The 16,366-nt window shown below is 47.8% G+C and overlaps 1 protein-coding gene across 2 annotated transcripts; it reads left to right on the forward strand.

Annotated features, from left to right (window-relative positions):
* The first annotated feature begins 3,688 nt into the window (after positions 1-3,688).
* RPS6KB2 (ribosomal protein S6 kinase B2) lies at positions 3,689-16,366 on the forward strand. Of its 2 annotated transcripts, none has more exons than XM_081003025.1 (14): positions 3,689-3,841; positions 4,222-4,256; positions 6,116-6,239; positions 8,331-8,399; positions 8,489-8,636; positions 8,780-8,837; positions 10,865-10,965; positions 11,328-11,418; positions 11,560-11,650; positions 12,158-12,265; positions 13,485-13,547; positions 14,959-15,036; positions 15,992-16,099; positions 16,242-16,366. In XM_081003025.1, the coding sequence occupies exons 1-14, from the start codon at positions 3,767-3,769 to the stop codon at positions 16,356-16,358; spliced, it is 1,266 nt and encodes a 421-aa protein (XP_080859151.1). In that variant the 5' UTR covers positions 3,689-3,766; the 3' UTR covers positions 16,359-16,366. The 2 variants fall into 2 exon arrangements, with proteins under 2 accessions (XP_080859151.1, XP_080859150.1); XM_081003024.1 differs by having other exon boundaries at positions 3,752-3,841; positions 8,489-8,603.

Raw genomic sequence — 16,366 nt, forward strand, 5'->3', positions numbered from 1 at the left:
TTAGCACATTAACCTACTGGCAGCATGGTGTCACAACTTGATCTAAGGTGTGTAACAACAGCTATACTACCCCCAAACAAATAAATGGTAGAAAAATTAAGAAGTGGATTCTCAAATGCATTCTTGGTTGACCTAAAGATGGATTCTGGGTCTGAAAATACTGAAGAGTTCTGGTTCAGCAAGACTCATTTCTGATCCATGTAAACGTAGAGGATAACATAGCAGTACTTGGAACTATCACAAGAGGCCACTGTTGAACAACCTCACTCCATGGAAGAGAAGGTGGAATTTTTGCAGAAAAATTAAGACTTGTGTAGATAGAAAAAAATCAAATGGCACACATAGCATAAACTTCTAGTAAAAGCAGAAAGCTGTCACCAGCTGTGATTCCCTTATAGGCACCGTGGCTTTGCGGTGTGATTCAGCTAACAACAAACCCTGCAGGTTTAGCAACAAAATTAACGCTCTCTTGAACTGGCTCAAACTCCACAAAGCATGAGAACCAGAAGCTAAAGCTGATGTCTTCACATACATACCTCTTGATCACTAATAATAATAATAATAATAATTTATTATTTATACCCCGCCCATCTGGCTGGGTTTCCCCAGCCACTCTGGGCGGCTTCCAAAAGAATATTAAAATACTATGATACATCAAACATTAAAAGCTTCCCTAAACAGGGCTGCCTTCAGATGTCTTCTAAAAGTCTGGTAGTTGTTGTTCTCTTTGACATCTGGTGGGAGGGCGTTCCACAGGGAGGGCGCCACTACCGAGAAGGCCCTCTGCCTGGTTCCCTGTAACTTGGCTTCTCGCAGTGAGGGAACCGCCAGAAGGCTCTCGGTGCTGGACCTCAGTGTCCGGGTAGAACGATGGAGGTGGAGACGCTCCTTCAGGTATACTGGACCGAGGCCGTTTAGGGCTTTAAAGGTCAGCACCAACACTTTGAATTGTGCTCGGAAACGTACTGGGAGCCAATGTAGGTCTTTCAAGACCGGTGTTATATGGTCTCGGCGGCTGTTCCCAGTCACCAGTCTGGCTGCTGCATTCTGGATTAGTTGTAGTTTCCGGGTCACCTTCAAAGGTAGCCCCACGTAGAGCGCATTGCAGTAGTCCAAGCGGGAGATAACCAGAGCATGCACCACTCTGGCGAGGCAGTCCGCGGGCAGATAGGGTCTCAACCTACGTACCAGATGGAGCTGGTACACAGCTGCCCTGGACACGGATTTAACCTGTGCCTCCATGGACAGCTGTGAGTCCAAAATGACTCCCAGGCTGCGCACCTGGTCCTTCAGGGGCACGGTTACCCCATTCAGGACCAGGGAATCCCCCACACCTGCCCGCCTCCTGTCCCCCAGAAACAGTACTTCTGTCTTGTCAGGATTCAACCTCAATCTGTTTGCCGCCATCCATCCTCCAACCGCCTCCAGACACTCACACAGGACCTTCACCGCCTTCACTGGTTCTGATTTAAAGGAGAGGTAGAGCTGGGTGTCATCTGCATACTGATGAACACCCAGTCCAAACCCCCTGATGATCTCTCCCAGCGGCTTCATATAGATATTAAAAAGCATGGGGGAGAGGACAGAACCCTGAGGCACCCCACAAGTGAGAGCCCAAGGGTCTGAACACTCATCCCCCACCACCACTTTCTGAACACGGCCCAGGAGGAAGGAGCGGAACCACTGTATGACAGTGCCCCCAGCTCCCAGCCCCTCAAGACGGTCCAGAAGGATGTTATGGTCGATGGTATCAAACGCCGCTGAGAGATCCAGCAGAACTAGGAAACAGCTCTCACCTTTGTCCCTAGCCCGCCGGAGATCATCAACCAGTGCGACCAAGGCAGTTTCAGTCCCGTGATGAGGCCTGAATCCCGATTGGAAGGGATCCAAATGGTCCGCTTCTTCCAGGCGTGCCTGGAGTTGTTCAGCAACCACTCGCTCAATCACCTTGCCCAGGAATGGAAGATTTGAGACTGGGCGATAGTTGGCCATCGTGGCCGCATCTAAAGATGGTTTTTTAAGAAGCGGTTTAATAACCGCCTCTTTCAGCGGGTCTGGGAAGGCTCCCTCACGGAGGGAAGCATTCACCACCCCACGAAGCCCATCGCCCAGCCCTTCCCGGCTAGCTTTTATAAGCCAGGATGGGCAAGGATCAAGGAGACAGGTGGTTGGTTTCACTTGTCCAAGCAGCCTGTCCACATCCTCGGAGGTAACAGATTGGAATTGATCCCACACAATTTGACTAGACAGGACTCTAGCACTCCCCCGCCCCGGCCCTGCTCCCACGGTGGCGTCTACCTCTTCCCGAATCTGAGCGACTTTATCTAGTCAGGTTGTGCAGTGACACATGTGCTGACTTAAACTTACCCTCCATGCACCCACACTTCTTGGACTTTCAGGGCCAAATCTAGATGAGGATGGAGAGCAAAGATACCGCAAGTTGTCCTGACCTTAAGGAGCATATAGTAAAGGTAAAGGTACCCCCTGACCGTTAGGTCCAGTCATGGATGACTCTGGGGTTGAGGCGCTCATCTCGCTTTACTGGCTGAGGGAGCTGATGTTTGTCCACAGACAGCTTCCAGGTCATGTGGCCAGCATGACTAAGCCGCTTCTGGCGAACCAGAGTAGCACACGGAAACACCATTAACCTTCCCACCAGAGCGGTACCTATTTAACTACTTGAACTTTGACGTGCTTTCAAACTGCTAGGTTGGCAGGAGCAGGGAGCGAACAATGGGAGCTCACCCCATCGCTGGGATTCAAACCACCAATCTTCTGATCGGCAAGCCCTAGGCTCTGTGGTTTAGGCCACAGCGCCACCTGCGTCCCTTAAGGAGCATATATGCCTTACTAAATACAAGCCTGAGAAGCAAGAAGGGCAGGATAAGCTGGTTGTGGTCAAGTTTATTATTCTAGATTGGAAGCTGTAACATTCTGAATGAGAGAAAAATGTTAATTCACTATCATGTTGAGGTTTCCCCCAGCAGGCAAGACGTCTGGGGTGGCTTTAAAACCAAGCCAGATGGGTGGGGTATAAATAATAATTTATTTGTATTATCAGTGGCAGGGCATCTGTTTTGCCTCCAGGTCTCAAGTTCAATCTCCAACATCTCCAGTAGGGCTGGGACACACCCCAGGGGTGGTCTGTTGTTTTTATATTTATTGTGTATTTTGTGGTTTTATATTTTGATTTTATTCTGTGAACTGCCCTAAGACCCCCCCAGGTATAGCGCGGTATATAAATTATTTTTAAAAACCGCAAAACCATGGAGAGGCGCTGCCAGTCGGTGTGCAGAATACTGAGCTAGTTGGACCCAATGGTCTTCTCAGTATAACGCTGCTTCCCGCGTTGCCTATGCAACCCGAGATGCTTAGTGGGGTTAAAACAGACTACTGTATGTCGCTACAATTCCGTTTGTCGCTACAATTGGAGCGACAAACGGAAGGGTTAAGCCCCTTCTGCCAACACACCACAAACGACTGTGTGTGTGTAGAAAGGGGTGCGCGTGCAGGAAGGTGTTGCACTTCTCCCTCTTTATTCACGGTGTAAAATGGAGACGACCACTTCCCCGCACCCTTAAAACAGGAAACCGGGAGTGAGGTGCCAGTGCGGCCACTCTTCTCCCGCCTCTCTATGATACGCTCCCGCAGAAAGGGCGGAAGCCTCGGTCCCATGACGACGATAACACCCGCGTCGCTGGGGAGATGACGACACTCAGGGAGGCGGGGCCTGGAAGGCCGCGGGGGTAATCGGGGATCCCCTGCTATGGCCGGCGTCTTCGACATCGACCTGGAAACGGAGGAGGGGAGCGACGGGGAGGAGCCTGAACTGGGGGCCTTGGTGAGGCGGGTTAGAGACTGATAGAAGGGAAAAGGGGGTGGGCCTAGCAAGGAAGGCAGGAAGGCAGGCTGGGGAGTGGAAAGGAGGGAGGGAAGAAGCAAGTTAAGGCAGTAAGTAAGAGCGCAATAATATAGATCCTTACTCGGAAGTAAACCCCACGGAGCTCAAGGGGGTTCCTTCAAGGCATGTTGGTACAGGATCGCAGCCCATCAGTGCGGTCCTGTGCATGTCTACTGAGAAGGCAGCCCCTCTGAGCTTCAGTGGAGCATATTTGCAGCCTTAGTGCCTAATACGTCTCCCACACGGGCTGGGACACTCCATTTTCTCTGGTACTGATTGACCTCTGCTTTGTCTCTCCATCTCTCCCCCCCTCTTTTCAGGAGGTGGACCCAGATCTTCGCCACACAGGCTCTGAGTGAGTATAATACAAAGTCCTGCATTGCATCCCTGGGAGGATTTTGCTGTGCTTCTTTGACCACAACCAGCTTACCCTGTCCCTCTTGCCTCTCAGGCTTGTCTGGACTAGGTTTCTTGTCTGAGATATAGGCAGACTGGCAAGAATTGCCGTGGTGAGTCACTGGGGGCCCATCTGTAGTCCCAGCTAGTCATATGGTCTTGGCATCTAGTACTTAGAGGCTCCCCTAAGCCCAAAGGCATGTTGTCATTTTGTTATATGGTGCTGTCATTGTTACATGACGGCACTTCAAAGGAATGTGTAAGTCAAATTACAGGCCCTGCCCTAAGGAGCTTACAGTCAGCCTTTTGATGGAAGGGTGGCAACAAAGGGATAGGATGGGAGAAGTAAAGCTAACCAGGATGCTACATGCAAAATTTATTAAAACTACCACCACTCGATTTCCACTGTCAATGCAATCCACTGTTTACCACTCTCATAGGGAATATGTTGGAGGTAATATAATTGCCTTGCTGAATTGGAGACTAAGGCCTGTGTAGCTGAGCATATATTTTTTCCAAAAAACAGCCAGCTAGATCAGATGCTTCAGGGCATTCACAAAGCAGGGCATGGAGGTGATGGTAGCAGTGTCGGACATTTAACAGGATACAGAGCTTCCATTTAGCCATCAGAGATAGCTTATATTTCTTTGGCAGTGGGTTCAGTGCTGACAATCTAGGAATTTTATGAGATCTTGAGTATGTGAACTTAGTCTTGTGCCTGTAGCTACAGTAACAAGACTTCAGGAAAGTGTGGACCAGTGTATCCATACCCTTCAGTACCTTTTGCTATCAGAGAACCCTTATCTACTCTGTTTGCCTTAGTTTTCAACTTTTGTTCTGTTCCGTTCCAGTGAGCAAGCAGCAGTTGCTGTGTAGATTAGTCAGAATGTGACTAATGTGTTCTCACACAGTGTGAAAAAGCTGTTCCTCTCCCACCTGTCAGGAAAGTCAATTCTCTAGTTAGACTTCAGCAAGGGTCCTGATTTTGCTTTTGAGGCCATTTACCCCAAACCATGACTACCTGCTTCACACCTGATGTCATTTGTGACATCAGGTGTGGGGCAGGTAAATATACAGCTGCAAAGGAGCAAATCAGGAGCCAAAAGTGCCCTTCGGGTTGTCCTTTGGCAAATGGCGCTCTCTGCAAGTAAGTCTCACTGGGATCACCTGGGCTAGAGAGTTCCTCACCAGCTGTTTGGTGCCGAGAGCTAGCCTCATTAAAGTTTCCTGTTTGCAAGCATGATTTGGATTCAAACCACATCTGCAAAAAGACATTTTTCTTCTGCCATTTAGCAGAGGAAAACTGTCTTCAAAGAGGCTTGTTGTAACCCCTGATCAGCATTTATAGCTCTTTGAATGCACAGTCTCTTCACCTGTCAGAGTTGGCCTGCGGTGGGTGGAGGAGGTAAGGATCCAGTTGGCCTGCCCCTGATCTAGACTGTCAGATTGCCAGAGGAGTAATGGTTTTCTTTCATTTCTAAACACTCTTTCCTTGTGTTCTAAGGTAACGTAATTTAAGGAACTTCACAGAAGGTAAATTTCCTGGTCCTGCCTCTCTACAATAATGCTCCATTCCACATGGTTCAGGGAGGCTTTGCAGGGGGAAGGAGGAAATGGGAAATTAGCTTTCTGTGAACTTTCTTAAGTTAACTTATCTTGGAGTCCCTGCCTATACCTTTATACAACACATATACATATGACAATTTGTGGTTTCAGTGGTTCTCTTCACTCTTTTTATATATTTAACTGTCAGACTTCACTTTGAAGGACCTTCTCTGCTGCTCCTTTATTTCCCTTGTCCTTCTTTCCCTTCCACAGATTGGTGCCAGGTCATTATGAGGAAATTGAAATCTCTGAGAGTATTGTCAACAATGGCCCAGAGCGCATTGGGCCCCACTGCTTCGAATTGCTACGTGTTTTGGGCAAGGGTGGCTATGGCAAGGTGAGCAGTGCTTTGGGGTGGTGTGCATTGGGAGGGTGGGGAAAGTAGGGTAGTTACACTTCGGAATGTACATATCCCTGTCCCCTGTTGTTGAAAAAGAACAACAACTAATTAATAGCAACAAAAACCCAAAAAAAGGCCAATCTGTTTTGTTGCTATTAATTAGTTGTTCTTTTTTAAAAAAAAGTCAACTCAAAACAAATATTAAAAATAAGTGTGAAAGTGAGAGTAAAAACAACCTAAGATTCACAAATATTATATAAGAGCTGCTAGGCTGCTTAGTAGGATGTAAAGCTTTCTACCACTGTTTAAATATCTGCACTGGCTCCCAATTGGCTACCAACCAAATTCAAAGTTTCCATGCTGACTTTTAAACCCTAAACAACTGGAGACCAGGATACCTGGCAGGTGGCCTCTCACTGGAGGTAGAAGCCAATCTTTACAATTTTCCATAAAGCCCCTGCTTGTCCTTCCATCACCAGCAAATGACCATTTGCTGAGCTATCCTCTAGGTTGCTCTCCCTTGGGTAATTTGTGAGGTGGAGGCAGTAGTGATCTTTAAACACCTCTTTAAAATTTATGTTTACCCAAGGTAAGTACTTTCCTGCAATTTGACTCCTAATTTTTTGTTGTGTACTCTGCTCAGTTTTATTTGTGATCATCATTTTTCGTGTTTATCTGGTTCTTAGGTAATTTCAGGCTTATGGAGGAAGTGAGATGGATGAAACAGGAAGAGAGACATGTAGGAGGCAGGGAGCGTTTGACTTATGCCAAAGTTGACCAGTTAAAATACAGGTTATTTTTAAGACCATGCCATGTTGATTAAGACTTTCTTTTGTTTTCCTTGAATCTGCTAAGGCAAATAGACTGGGAAACCATAACATGCCCACTTCTCCTTATCCTATAGTTTCATCGACTGTGTGGTATCTGACTATGACTGGGGACTGACCCTGGGCAGTCAGATGGGAGCTGAATCAGACATGCAGGCTGTGTATCTATCTATCTATTTCCCATTATTATTCATTATCACCATCATTACAGTCATACCTTGGATCCCAAATGCCTTGCTAGTTGAATGTTTTGGCTCCCAAACGCCGCAAACCTGGAAGTGAGTGTTCCAGTTTGCGAACGTTCTTTGGAACCTGAATATCCAGTGCAGCTTCCGTGGCTTCCAGTTGAGTGCAGGAAGCTCCTGCAACCAATCGGAAGCTGCGCCTTGGTTGTCAAACGTTTTTGGAAGTTGAATGGGCTTCCGGAATGGATTCCATTCGACAAACAAGGTACGACTGTACTTTATTAAGGGCCTTTGACGCAGTCATCTCAAGGAGATGTACGACAAAAAACAGGTGCTTCTGTCATCCCTTCCCCAAAGAACTTCCTGCATGGTTGCACAGTTCATAGAAATGTACACACGCATCGTTGCATCATGGAGTTGCATCATGTTGAAGCAACCCTCATGCTGCAAGGTGGGCTTCCAGTTGTGTAGTTGACAGGATTGGGGCCTCTCTTGTTTAGTTTCCAGATATGTGGTTTCTTGAGTCCTAGACAGGATCGCCCTCCCTCTAGCCCAGCCTTCTCCAGCCTGGTGCTCTCGAGATGTTTGGCCTACAATGCCCAGCATCCTCAGTCAATATGGCCAGTAGTCTGCAATGATGCAAAATTATCGTGCGAAACATATCTGGAGGGCACCAGGTTGGGAAAAGCTGCTCTGCCCTTTGCCCCTTGAGTTCTGTAGCAGCCCCTGGGGAAGAAGGCGCAATGCTGTGAGTCATTGGCAGTGGCATCGTTAGATGCTTACTCTGAAACAGGAGTGTGCAGAGTACCCAGGGCTATGTACTGAGGGCTGTGATATACCTGATCCATTCTGGATTTTTGCCAGCATGCTGTGCAATGAGTCTTGCTTGTTCCCTGTGCCATTCTCTTATAAAATGTTGAGCACACAGGAGATGGAAGGTTGCAGAGACTGGACGGGGGAGTCTGAGAGCCAATGATACCTGGCAAAGCTAGAAAATGGGTGGGACCTCATGAGGCTCCTCTCTTCAGTCTGCCATGGGCCGCTCATCTTGCTTATTGCTTCTGTGCCCACTGTAGGTATTCCAGGTACGGAAGGTGCAGGGCACAAATGCTGGGAAAATATTTGCCATGAAAGTCCTAAAGAAGGTAAGCTGTCTGTCTCTTTGCAGTAGAAGGTATGTGTGCTGTTTCATCCCGTAGCGGGGACCTTCATTTTCTCTCGGTGTCTCCTGCAGGCCAAGATTGCCTGTAATGCCAAGGACACAGCCCACACAAGGGCAGAGAGAAATATCTTGGAGGCCATCAAGCACCCCTTCATTGTGGACCTCATCTATGCCTTCCAAACTGGTGGTAAACTCTACCTCATCCTGGAATGTCTCAGTGGTATGGAAACAAAGATCAGCCTCCGTCAGTGGAAAGGGGACTGTCCCAGTGGCTTGGTGCAACTCCCTGGGAGCCAACCCCTTCAACTCCAGGTGGATTTTGGGGTGTGGGCTGATGGTTTCTCTTCCTCCTGTGTTTTCTAGGTGGGGAGCTTTTCATGCAGCTGGAGCGAGAAGGCATCTTCCTGGAGGACACAGCCTGGTCAGTGCAAGCACCACTCTAGACTGAATGGGGGTAGTCTGGAGGACTGGAGATAGCTGCAGGAGATCTCTCCTGCTTCGTACACTGGCCATATAATCTCTTATGTTAGGGGTAGGAAATCTGTGGCCACCCACATGGTCAGGGATTGTGGGAGTTGTAGCCCAACAACACCTGGAGGGGCCTAGGTGGCCCATCTCTGCTCTGTATCACTTGCGGCAGTTCTGTAGGCAGGGTTTGAATGAATGGGTTTTATGGATATGCCTTTCAAAACAAAACAAAGCCAAGACTGTTTGAAAATCCTAACCTAATCTATTGTTTGAACATGGGATGGAAAATTGGCCCAGATCCTTAACGGTGACAATTCAGTAGCTTTGTGCTCACTGAACAATGCAGGATAAATATAGGAAAATGACCCTGGTGTGGTTTCTTTAAAGGAAAACAAAAACCTTGTCTTCTAATGTGGCTCTCTTTTTTGAACTATCTGGATGACATTACTAAACTAATCTGCCATACGAGTAGTAGGTTGGACCATCTGGTTTTACTTGATCCATGAAAAAAAGAGAGATTTTGTTGTTTATCTTCTCAGGACAAACATCATAGGGTGCAGCCTGCCTTGCCTTTGTTCCATTGCTGACTCAATCCCCTGTGTGTTTACTTGGAAATAAATCCCAGTCTGCTGAGCATAGTTTACTGTTGTATGTTTAGCAGTGCTGCTTTAATCAGTGTCCTTTCCCTCATATGAGTTTTTGTTGCCTTCACCTATAACAATTTATTCTAAAATAGATTGTATTGGTCTTTTTAAGCACCACTGTCAGTTGAACATCCACAGTGACTTGTGTTACTATGTGGATTTTTTTAGAGCACACCTAATCTGACTTGAGTACCTATTAAAAATTACAGCTTCGGTCTCAGAGCTGTTTCTTTGGGGATTTATCCCATGAGCAGCTACCGTATTCAAGGACTGGCAGCCCTTTGGGAAGAGTCCAGCGCATCAGACAACACAAAATTGTCAGCTAGCCAGGGCAGTGATTTTGAGCTAACACCCCTTGTGACTGGTCTTGCCCACATCATTGCAGGCCATTGAACATACAGCTGCATCATAAGATGAACCCATGGAAAATTTTGCATGGTACAACTGCAAAAATTCACTTAAAATGACTCCTCCTGCAGCCATGGCATTGGTTTATCTCCTGCGTGCACTGTAACATCAAACAAGCTTGCTGTTTTAAAAATCCATAGTGCACACGGTGAGATAAATGCACAGTGGGATAAATGCAGATGCGACAGAAATTCAAAAGCACTTGCCAACCAGGGAAGAGGAGCAGATCGAGCATTCTCAAATAAGGCAGCTCTCCCCATTGTTGTCCAATGAAAGAGGGCCATTGTATTTGTGTGCAGCGGCATGTTGCTGCTCCTCCCTCCGGCCTGACAGGAAGGAGTGCCCTATAAATGCATGTAGCTGTTCTCAACTCTAATGATTCTTCTGTGGGGCTTCCAGAGCTTTAACTGTTGCTGGAAGTGGGTGGGCATGAGGTAATGCAATAAACACCAGCATAAAATACTGGATTGCTCAACCATGCTCTTGAGGAGCGTTGGAGCAAACGACTCAGTGACGTTCAGAAAGGATTCTTGGGAACTTGTAGGTCTTTAATGAAGAGTAAATATTGGCTGCCTTGCCCCTGCTCATTAAAATTCCAGAAATCATCACATTCTTTCCACTTTCCCTAGCCAAAAGGAACCTTGACTTACCTGCACCAAACAGGTATTCCTGGCTGTACCGGAAGATGCAACTTCCCATCCAGCTGCTTTCTTGGCATTTGGGTCCTTTAGTCCCACAGATGGACTGAATTTTGTGGATTGCCCTCCTCTTTTGATGGACACCAGGCTTTCTGTTAGCGGTTTGCACTGCCTGTTGTTGGGACCCGTGAATGGTCGTTCCTCAAATATTGACATGGCAAGCCCATTCTGAACTGTTTGGGCGGCTTGTGTTCCTGCTGCTGACTGAGTGCTTTCCCCTCTTCTTCCAGTTTCTATCTGAGTGAGATCACTCTGGCCCTTGGTCACCTGCACTCTAGTGGCATCATCTACCGGGATCTCAAGCCTGAGAACATCATGCTAAACAGCCAGGGTAGGCAGCAGTATTCCCAGTGTGCAAAAGGAGTGTGTGTGCAGGGGGGGGTGTACCTTGGTTTCAGTATGCTCCTTTCCCTCAGTTTATTTATTACTCATAATGCTAATTTATTATCCACTCCTCACCCTTTGAATACAGAGCCCCATCCCTGTTCTCTATCGGAGTCCCAACCACCACAAGTTTCAAGAACAAAAGAACTCTTCCCTTCTGTGGTTTCCAGCAACTGCATTTTAGACCACTTGAAGTTTCCAAGTTATTCTCAAGGGCATCCCCACAGGGGGCACATTAAAATAACCTAATCTCGAAGTTACTGCCAAGGCAGTAACAGGAACTCACTTTCCTGGTTTCCTCTTCTGCAGGGCACATTAAGCTGACGGACTTTGGCCTCTGTAAGGAGTCCATCCACGACGGCGCTGTCACCCACACCTTTTGTGGCACCATAGAATACATGTAGGTGACTTGGACTCCTGGGCGTTTTTGAGAAATCAGCACAGGCTTTCTTCCGGTTCAGTTTGGGTGGGAAATATATGTGGGTGACTACCATCACAATATTATTTCTCCCTCTGCCCCCGCCCCCCACTTGCCTTCCAGGGCCCCAGAGATATTGCTGCGCAGCGGCCACAACCGAGCAGTGGATTGGTGGAGCCTGGGTGCTCTGATGTATGACATGCTCACTGGATCGGCAAGTCTCGCTCATGCTGTGTTTGAAGGCGGGGTTAGAAGCAACAGGGCACAGGGTGTCAACAGAAGGGAGGCCCATGCACATGACTGAGGGAGGGAGGAATTGTAGATCGGTGGTTAATGATAGGTCGGGTTGCAGATAGCCTTGCATCTGGCTCAGCTGGCAGTGGTCTTAGATACTAAGCAACCAAATGAACAGGTTTTTTTTGGGGGGGGGAATGGCAACATCTCACTACTAGTACTGTCTAGTAAGGCATTTGAAGGGGTGTGGGGGGACTGCTGCTGCTTCCTTGTCTGTGTGTCTTCGTGTCTCTGTCCCGGGGCCTAGCACAACTTCATTGTCTCCATCTTCTATTCTGAAAGGGTTTGCGCCGATGTTTTGCTGTTGGTTTCCATGCTGCACCCTTAGCCTTTCCCTTCTCCCCACCCTGGCCACCTGCACTTGCTTGAGCTGCCAAGCAGATTCTTCCTCCTCCTCTGCTAAACCCTCTGTGTCCCTGCCTTGCAGCCGCCATTTACAGCCGAAAACCGCAAAAAGACCATGGACAAGATCCTGAAAGGGAAGTTGGCGCTTCCACCCTACTTGACCCCCGATGCCCGTGACCTGATCAAGAAGGTACCAGCCCACCTGTCATTGAACTGGGTCCTGCAGATTGCATTTTGACTGTCTTGTTGCTTAGGTTGCTATCACACCTTCCTCCCCCGGGCATCTTGCAAATGCTGCTTATATGTTTTAATAAATGCATTACCTATGGGTATGGGTATGTAAGGGTAGGCAGGGCCAGCATACTTTGGCAGCCAAACCACTTGTGGTTGTTGAGAGAGATGGGGAGGGGAGAGTGTCTCTATTAAATGTGACACTCAGCTTTGGAGGTAGGAACCCCTGAGGTTCAGCACCAGCCCAGTGATTGTCCCCTTCTTGGTTACAAGCTCAGAAGGGCTCTCCAGAGCAGAATCGTAGATCTGTATAGTTGGAAGGGATCCTGAGGGTCACCCAGTCCAACCCCCTACAATGCTGACATCAACTAGAACTGCCCAGTACCTTTCAGTACATGACCTACCATTTCCTTCTTCCCAGAGCTGCTAGAACTGGGAAGTTTGTGTGTGTGAGTGTGCGTGCATAGTTTGCATACCACCATGCAGACGGTCATCTTCCTCCTAAGCTTGGAAATGGTGAAGCGGGAGGAGGTGGCTTGCCATTCCTTTCTCTTGCCTCTGGCTGCTGTGTGACCACCTCTTCCCTTCCTGTATCACCGGTCATGGTGGAGAGGCCAGCTGTCTCTCCAGTATGGCCTGTCCTCTATCTCTCAGCTTCAGGAAGTACTTGGTGCAGAAGCTGATGCTGCAGAGCATACAAGCTGAAATGGATGGGGATGTAGTGGGTGGAGGGCAGCAGCACCTCTCACACCGAGTGCTCCATTGCCCCGAGAGGCAGTAAGGAGGGGCAGGCCATTTGCCTGGTACTGGCTAGTGTTGGGGAGGGAAGCAGGTGGAAGCTTGTGCCTCCATGGATGGTGGTGATGACATGGCAGCATGGCCAATTGTTTGCTGTTATGGAAACTCTAGTCCATAAGATCTGGAGGTGCCAGATGGGGGAAGGCTGCCATAGTGTGTGTGGCGGGGGGAGGTGATGTGTAGACTCCTGTTCATGTGAAAAGCGTTCTGATAATAGTGGACTCAAACCTCATCCTGCATTCTAGAGTCCTGAGTAGAATAAAATGGAGGTTACTGTGGAAGTGCTATGCTTGTGAGTCCCATCTGCTTCAAGAGTCTGCTTCTGCCCTTTGAGCTTACCTGAGCAATATTTCTTCCATGCATTCTCTCTCTTTTCCCAGTTCCTCAAAAGGCATGCCAGCCAGAGGATCGGGGGCGGGCCAGGCGATGCTGCAGACGTACAGGTAAATTGGACGAGGGGACAGTGGCAGGCTGTGCTCTGGATGGAGATGGTGTTAGTGAACTCAAACAAAAGTGTAGCCCATTTCCAGGCCTACTGCGGCAGGAATTGAGCAAAGAATTCAGAATCCTGAGAATCTATACTTATAAGAATATATTAAAGGCAAGTTTCTATCCTTTTAAAATATGTAAGCACTGCCTGGTGAAATTTCTGGAGTGGAGCAGGGAGGATTCTGTGCTCTGGGCAGCATTTCCAAATCTTCAGCAACTTGCATAGTTCTTTGCCTCTTCCAATAATGAATTAAAGCAGAGTATATTTCTGCAAATGTGCTTAAACGAAACCATCTAGGTTGCAGAAGTCAGCTTTTCATGGTATAGGATTTCAGTGAGGTACTTTCATTTCTTAAGTGCATCTGTCCTGAGTTCTTTGGATAGAATAGGCCAGATAGAAGCAACCTGAAGTCCTTTCCAGGCTCCTGTCCTCTTCTCCTTTTATCCCCTCCCAAGGGTTTTTCTTCTTCTCAGCTCATAAAATTCTGCACTACTGATACCTGGTGATTCACCTGTATGCCAATTTTAGTAGCTGAGAAGATTGTTGGAAAAAACTTGTTGGGAAAACCCATGTTACATTCTATACCATTTGTGTAAGCAGTACCATGTTAAGGGGAGGGAAATCTGGCGCACATAATGTGATTTTTGTGGTCTGTGCTTAGCCTTTTCACCACCATTTCTCAATAATTTTGTGACCACTGATTTTCATCCATAGCCGTATATGGTGTTCTGCTGTTCAAGTCACCCATTTAATTTGAAGTCAATCAGGACTGAGCTCTACATTCAGGAAAAAAGCATGCAGTACATCCCCCCATGGACTGTGGCACCAAGAATCTTCTCCTTGACATGCTAACTTCTATAGATAGGAAAACTTTGTTCTTGCAGGAAACACTCCAATCCCTGAGCCAGTATTCACATTCTGAAGTGGCACCATCTTTAGAAGGCTGTACCTCTAATTCATTTTTTGAAACATGCAGATTGGGCCCCAATTCTGTACTTGAAAAGGCCTACATTTGTTGCCAAGTTGAAATGACCACAAATGGGAATTTTACAAGAGGAAGTCAGTTTTTTGTTTGGTGTCCGAGTAATGGGTAGCCACTGTGGTGTCTATGAGCACTGTAGCCATACTGCTTCTCTGGCTTTTGTGCTTGATAGACAAGGAAGCAGGGGTGGGGGTGGGGGGAGTTTTCCTGACGCCATAACTATAAATCTATGGAGTGCAATTTTTCCACCTGGTTGTAGATGAGTCTGCCGTCTTGCAGGCATTATGAGAGCAGCCTCAAATTTTAGGATTTTGAGGGCTTTTTTGTTTCAGGAACTTCCAATAGTTCTAGGTAGCAATAACTTCCCTGCCTTGCCTTTCAGAGACACCCGTTTTTCCGACACATTAACTGGGATGACTTGCTGGCTAGGAGAGTTGACCCACCCTTCCGGCCATCACTGGTAGGACCCCACTCCTTTCTTCTCACCTAGCCCATATTTCAGCCCATGGCCTTCTCGGTTCTCAACACTTTAATCCTGCATTGTAGCTTAAAGAGTTCTGGCTTATGAAACTGAAACAGTAATTGCATTCTGCACCACACACCCTTTCCTTTGGCTGGCTAAAAGCCACGATTCCTGTTAAACCCATGTGCTCTATATCTCCCCCCCCTCTGCACGGTAACTCTGATAAGGTGCTGTGTTGTTTTGGACTGTAAGCCCTAGCCAGCATGGCCCAAGGGTCAGCAACAATGGGAATTGTAGCCAAAATATCTGGAGGATGCCAGGTTTGGGGAAAGGTTTACCAGAACCACCACATGTTCTTTGTTACCTGGTCAAAATAGCTAGTTCGCATAGGTAGTTGATAAAATGGGTGACAACTCTGTTTCCTCATAACCATGCATGGAATTGATGGCAGAGATCAAAGATGCAGAGTGTAAGAAAAACAGGATGGCTAAATGGATAATTAATCCACCTTGAGTGATCTTGACTTCAAGATGGTCCCCTGAGCTGTTGTAGGTGGGCTATATAGTACCTCTGCATTCCATTCTTCCTGTACCAATTTGCTCTGCCTAATCAGCCCAGAGGAGGGCGGTGTGGTCTCTCCCTGGAACTCCTGCTAGTCCTCTTGCTCTCTGTACAGTGGTACCATAGTTCTCGAACTTAATCCCTTCCGGGAGTCCGTTTGACTCCCAAAACCATTTGAAAAACCAAGGCCCTGCTTCTGATTGGCTGCAGGAGCTTCCTGCACTCAATCAGAAGCCGCGTCGGACATTTGGCTTCCAAAAAACGTTTGCAAACCGGAACACTTACTTCTGGGTTTGCAGCGTTCGGCAGCCAATTTGTTCAACACCTAAGCCGTTTGAGAACCAAGGTACCACTGTATACTGATACCTCTTCCTCCCTTTCCCACCCGCAGCAATCCGAAGACGATGTCAGCCAGTTTGACACCCGCTTCACCCGGCAGACCCCCGTGGATAGTCCTGATGATGGCTTCCTCAGCGAGAGCGCCAACCAGGCCTTCTTGGTAAGGGACATGCAGCAGTGTTTGCCTTTCCCTAGCGAAGGGGCTGCAGGGTTGCTGCTGCTGCTTCTGAGTTAAACCAAATCCTGAGGTTGCAGTAGTGGCCCGGATCGTAGCTGCGTTGACCAGCTGTTTCCTTCTGCAGGGATTCACCTACGTAGCCCCATCAGTGTTGGAGAGCATCAAGGAAGGCTTTTCCTTCCAGCCCAAGCTGCGATCTCCCCGCCGTCTCAACAGCAGCCCCCGCACCCCTGTCAGGTAAGGGAGAGC

The sequence above is a fragment of the Podarcis pityusensis genome (assembly GCF_964106645.2).
Source record: "Podarcis pityusensis genome assembly, chromosome: 1".
Taxonomy (NCBI): Eukaryota; Metazoa; Chordata; class Lepidosauria; order Squamata; family Lacertidae; genus Podarcis; species Podarcis pityusensis.

Excerpts from the sequence above, each read along its gene's own strand:
- RPS6KB2 (XM_081003025.1), top strand. The coding sequence starts at position 3,767 with ATGGCCGGCGTCTTCGACATCGACCTGGAAACGGAGGAGGGGAGCGAC. Across the intron at positions 3,842-4,221 it reads AGCCTGAACTGGGGGCCTTG|GAGGTGGACCCAGATCTTCG; the intron begins GTGAGGCGGGTT and ends CCCTCTTTTCAG. Across the intron at positions 8,637-8,779 it reads CATCCTGGAATGTCTCAGTG|GTGGGGAGCTTTTCATGCAG; the intron begins GTATGGAAACAA and ends TGTGTTTTCTAG.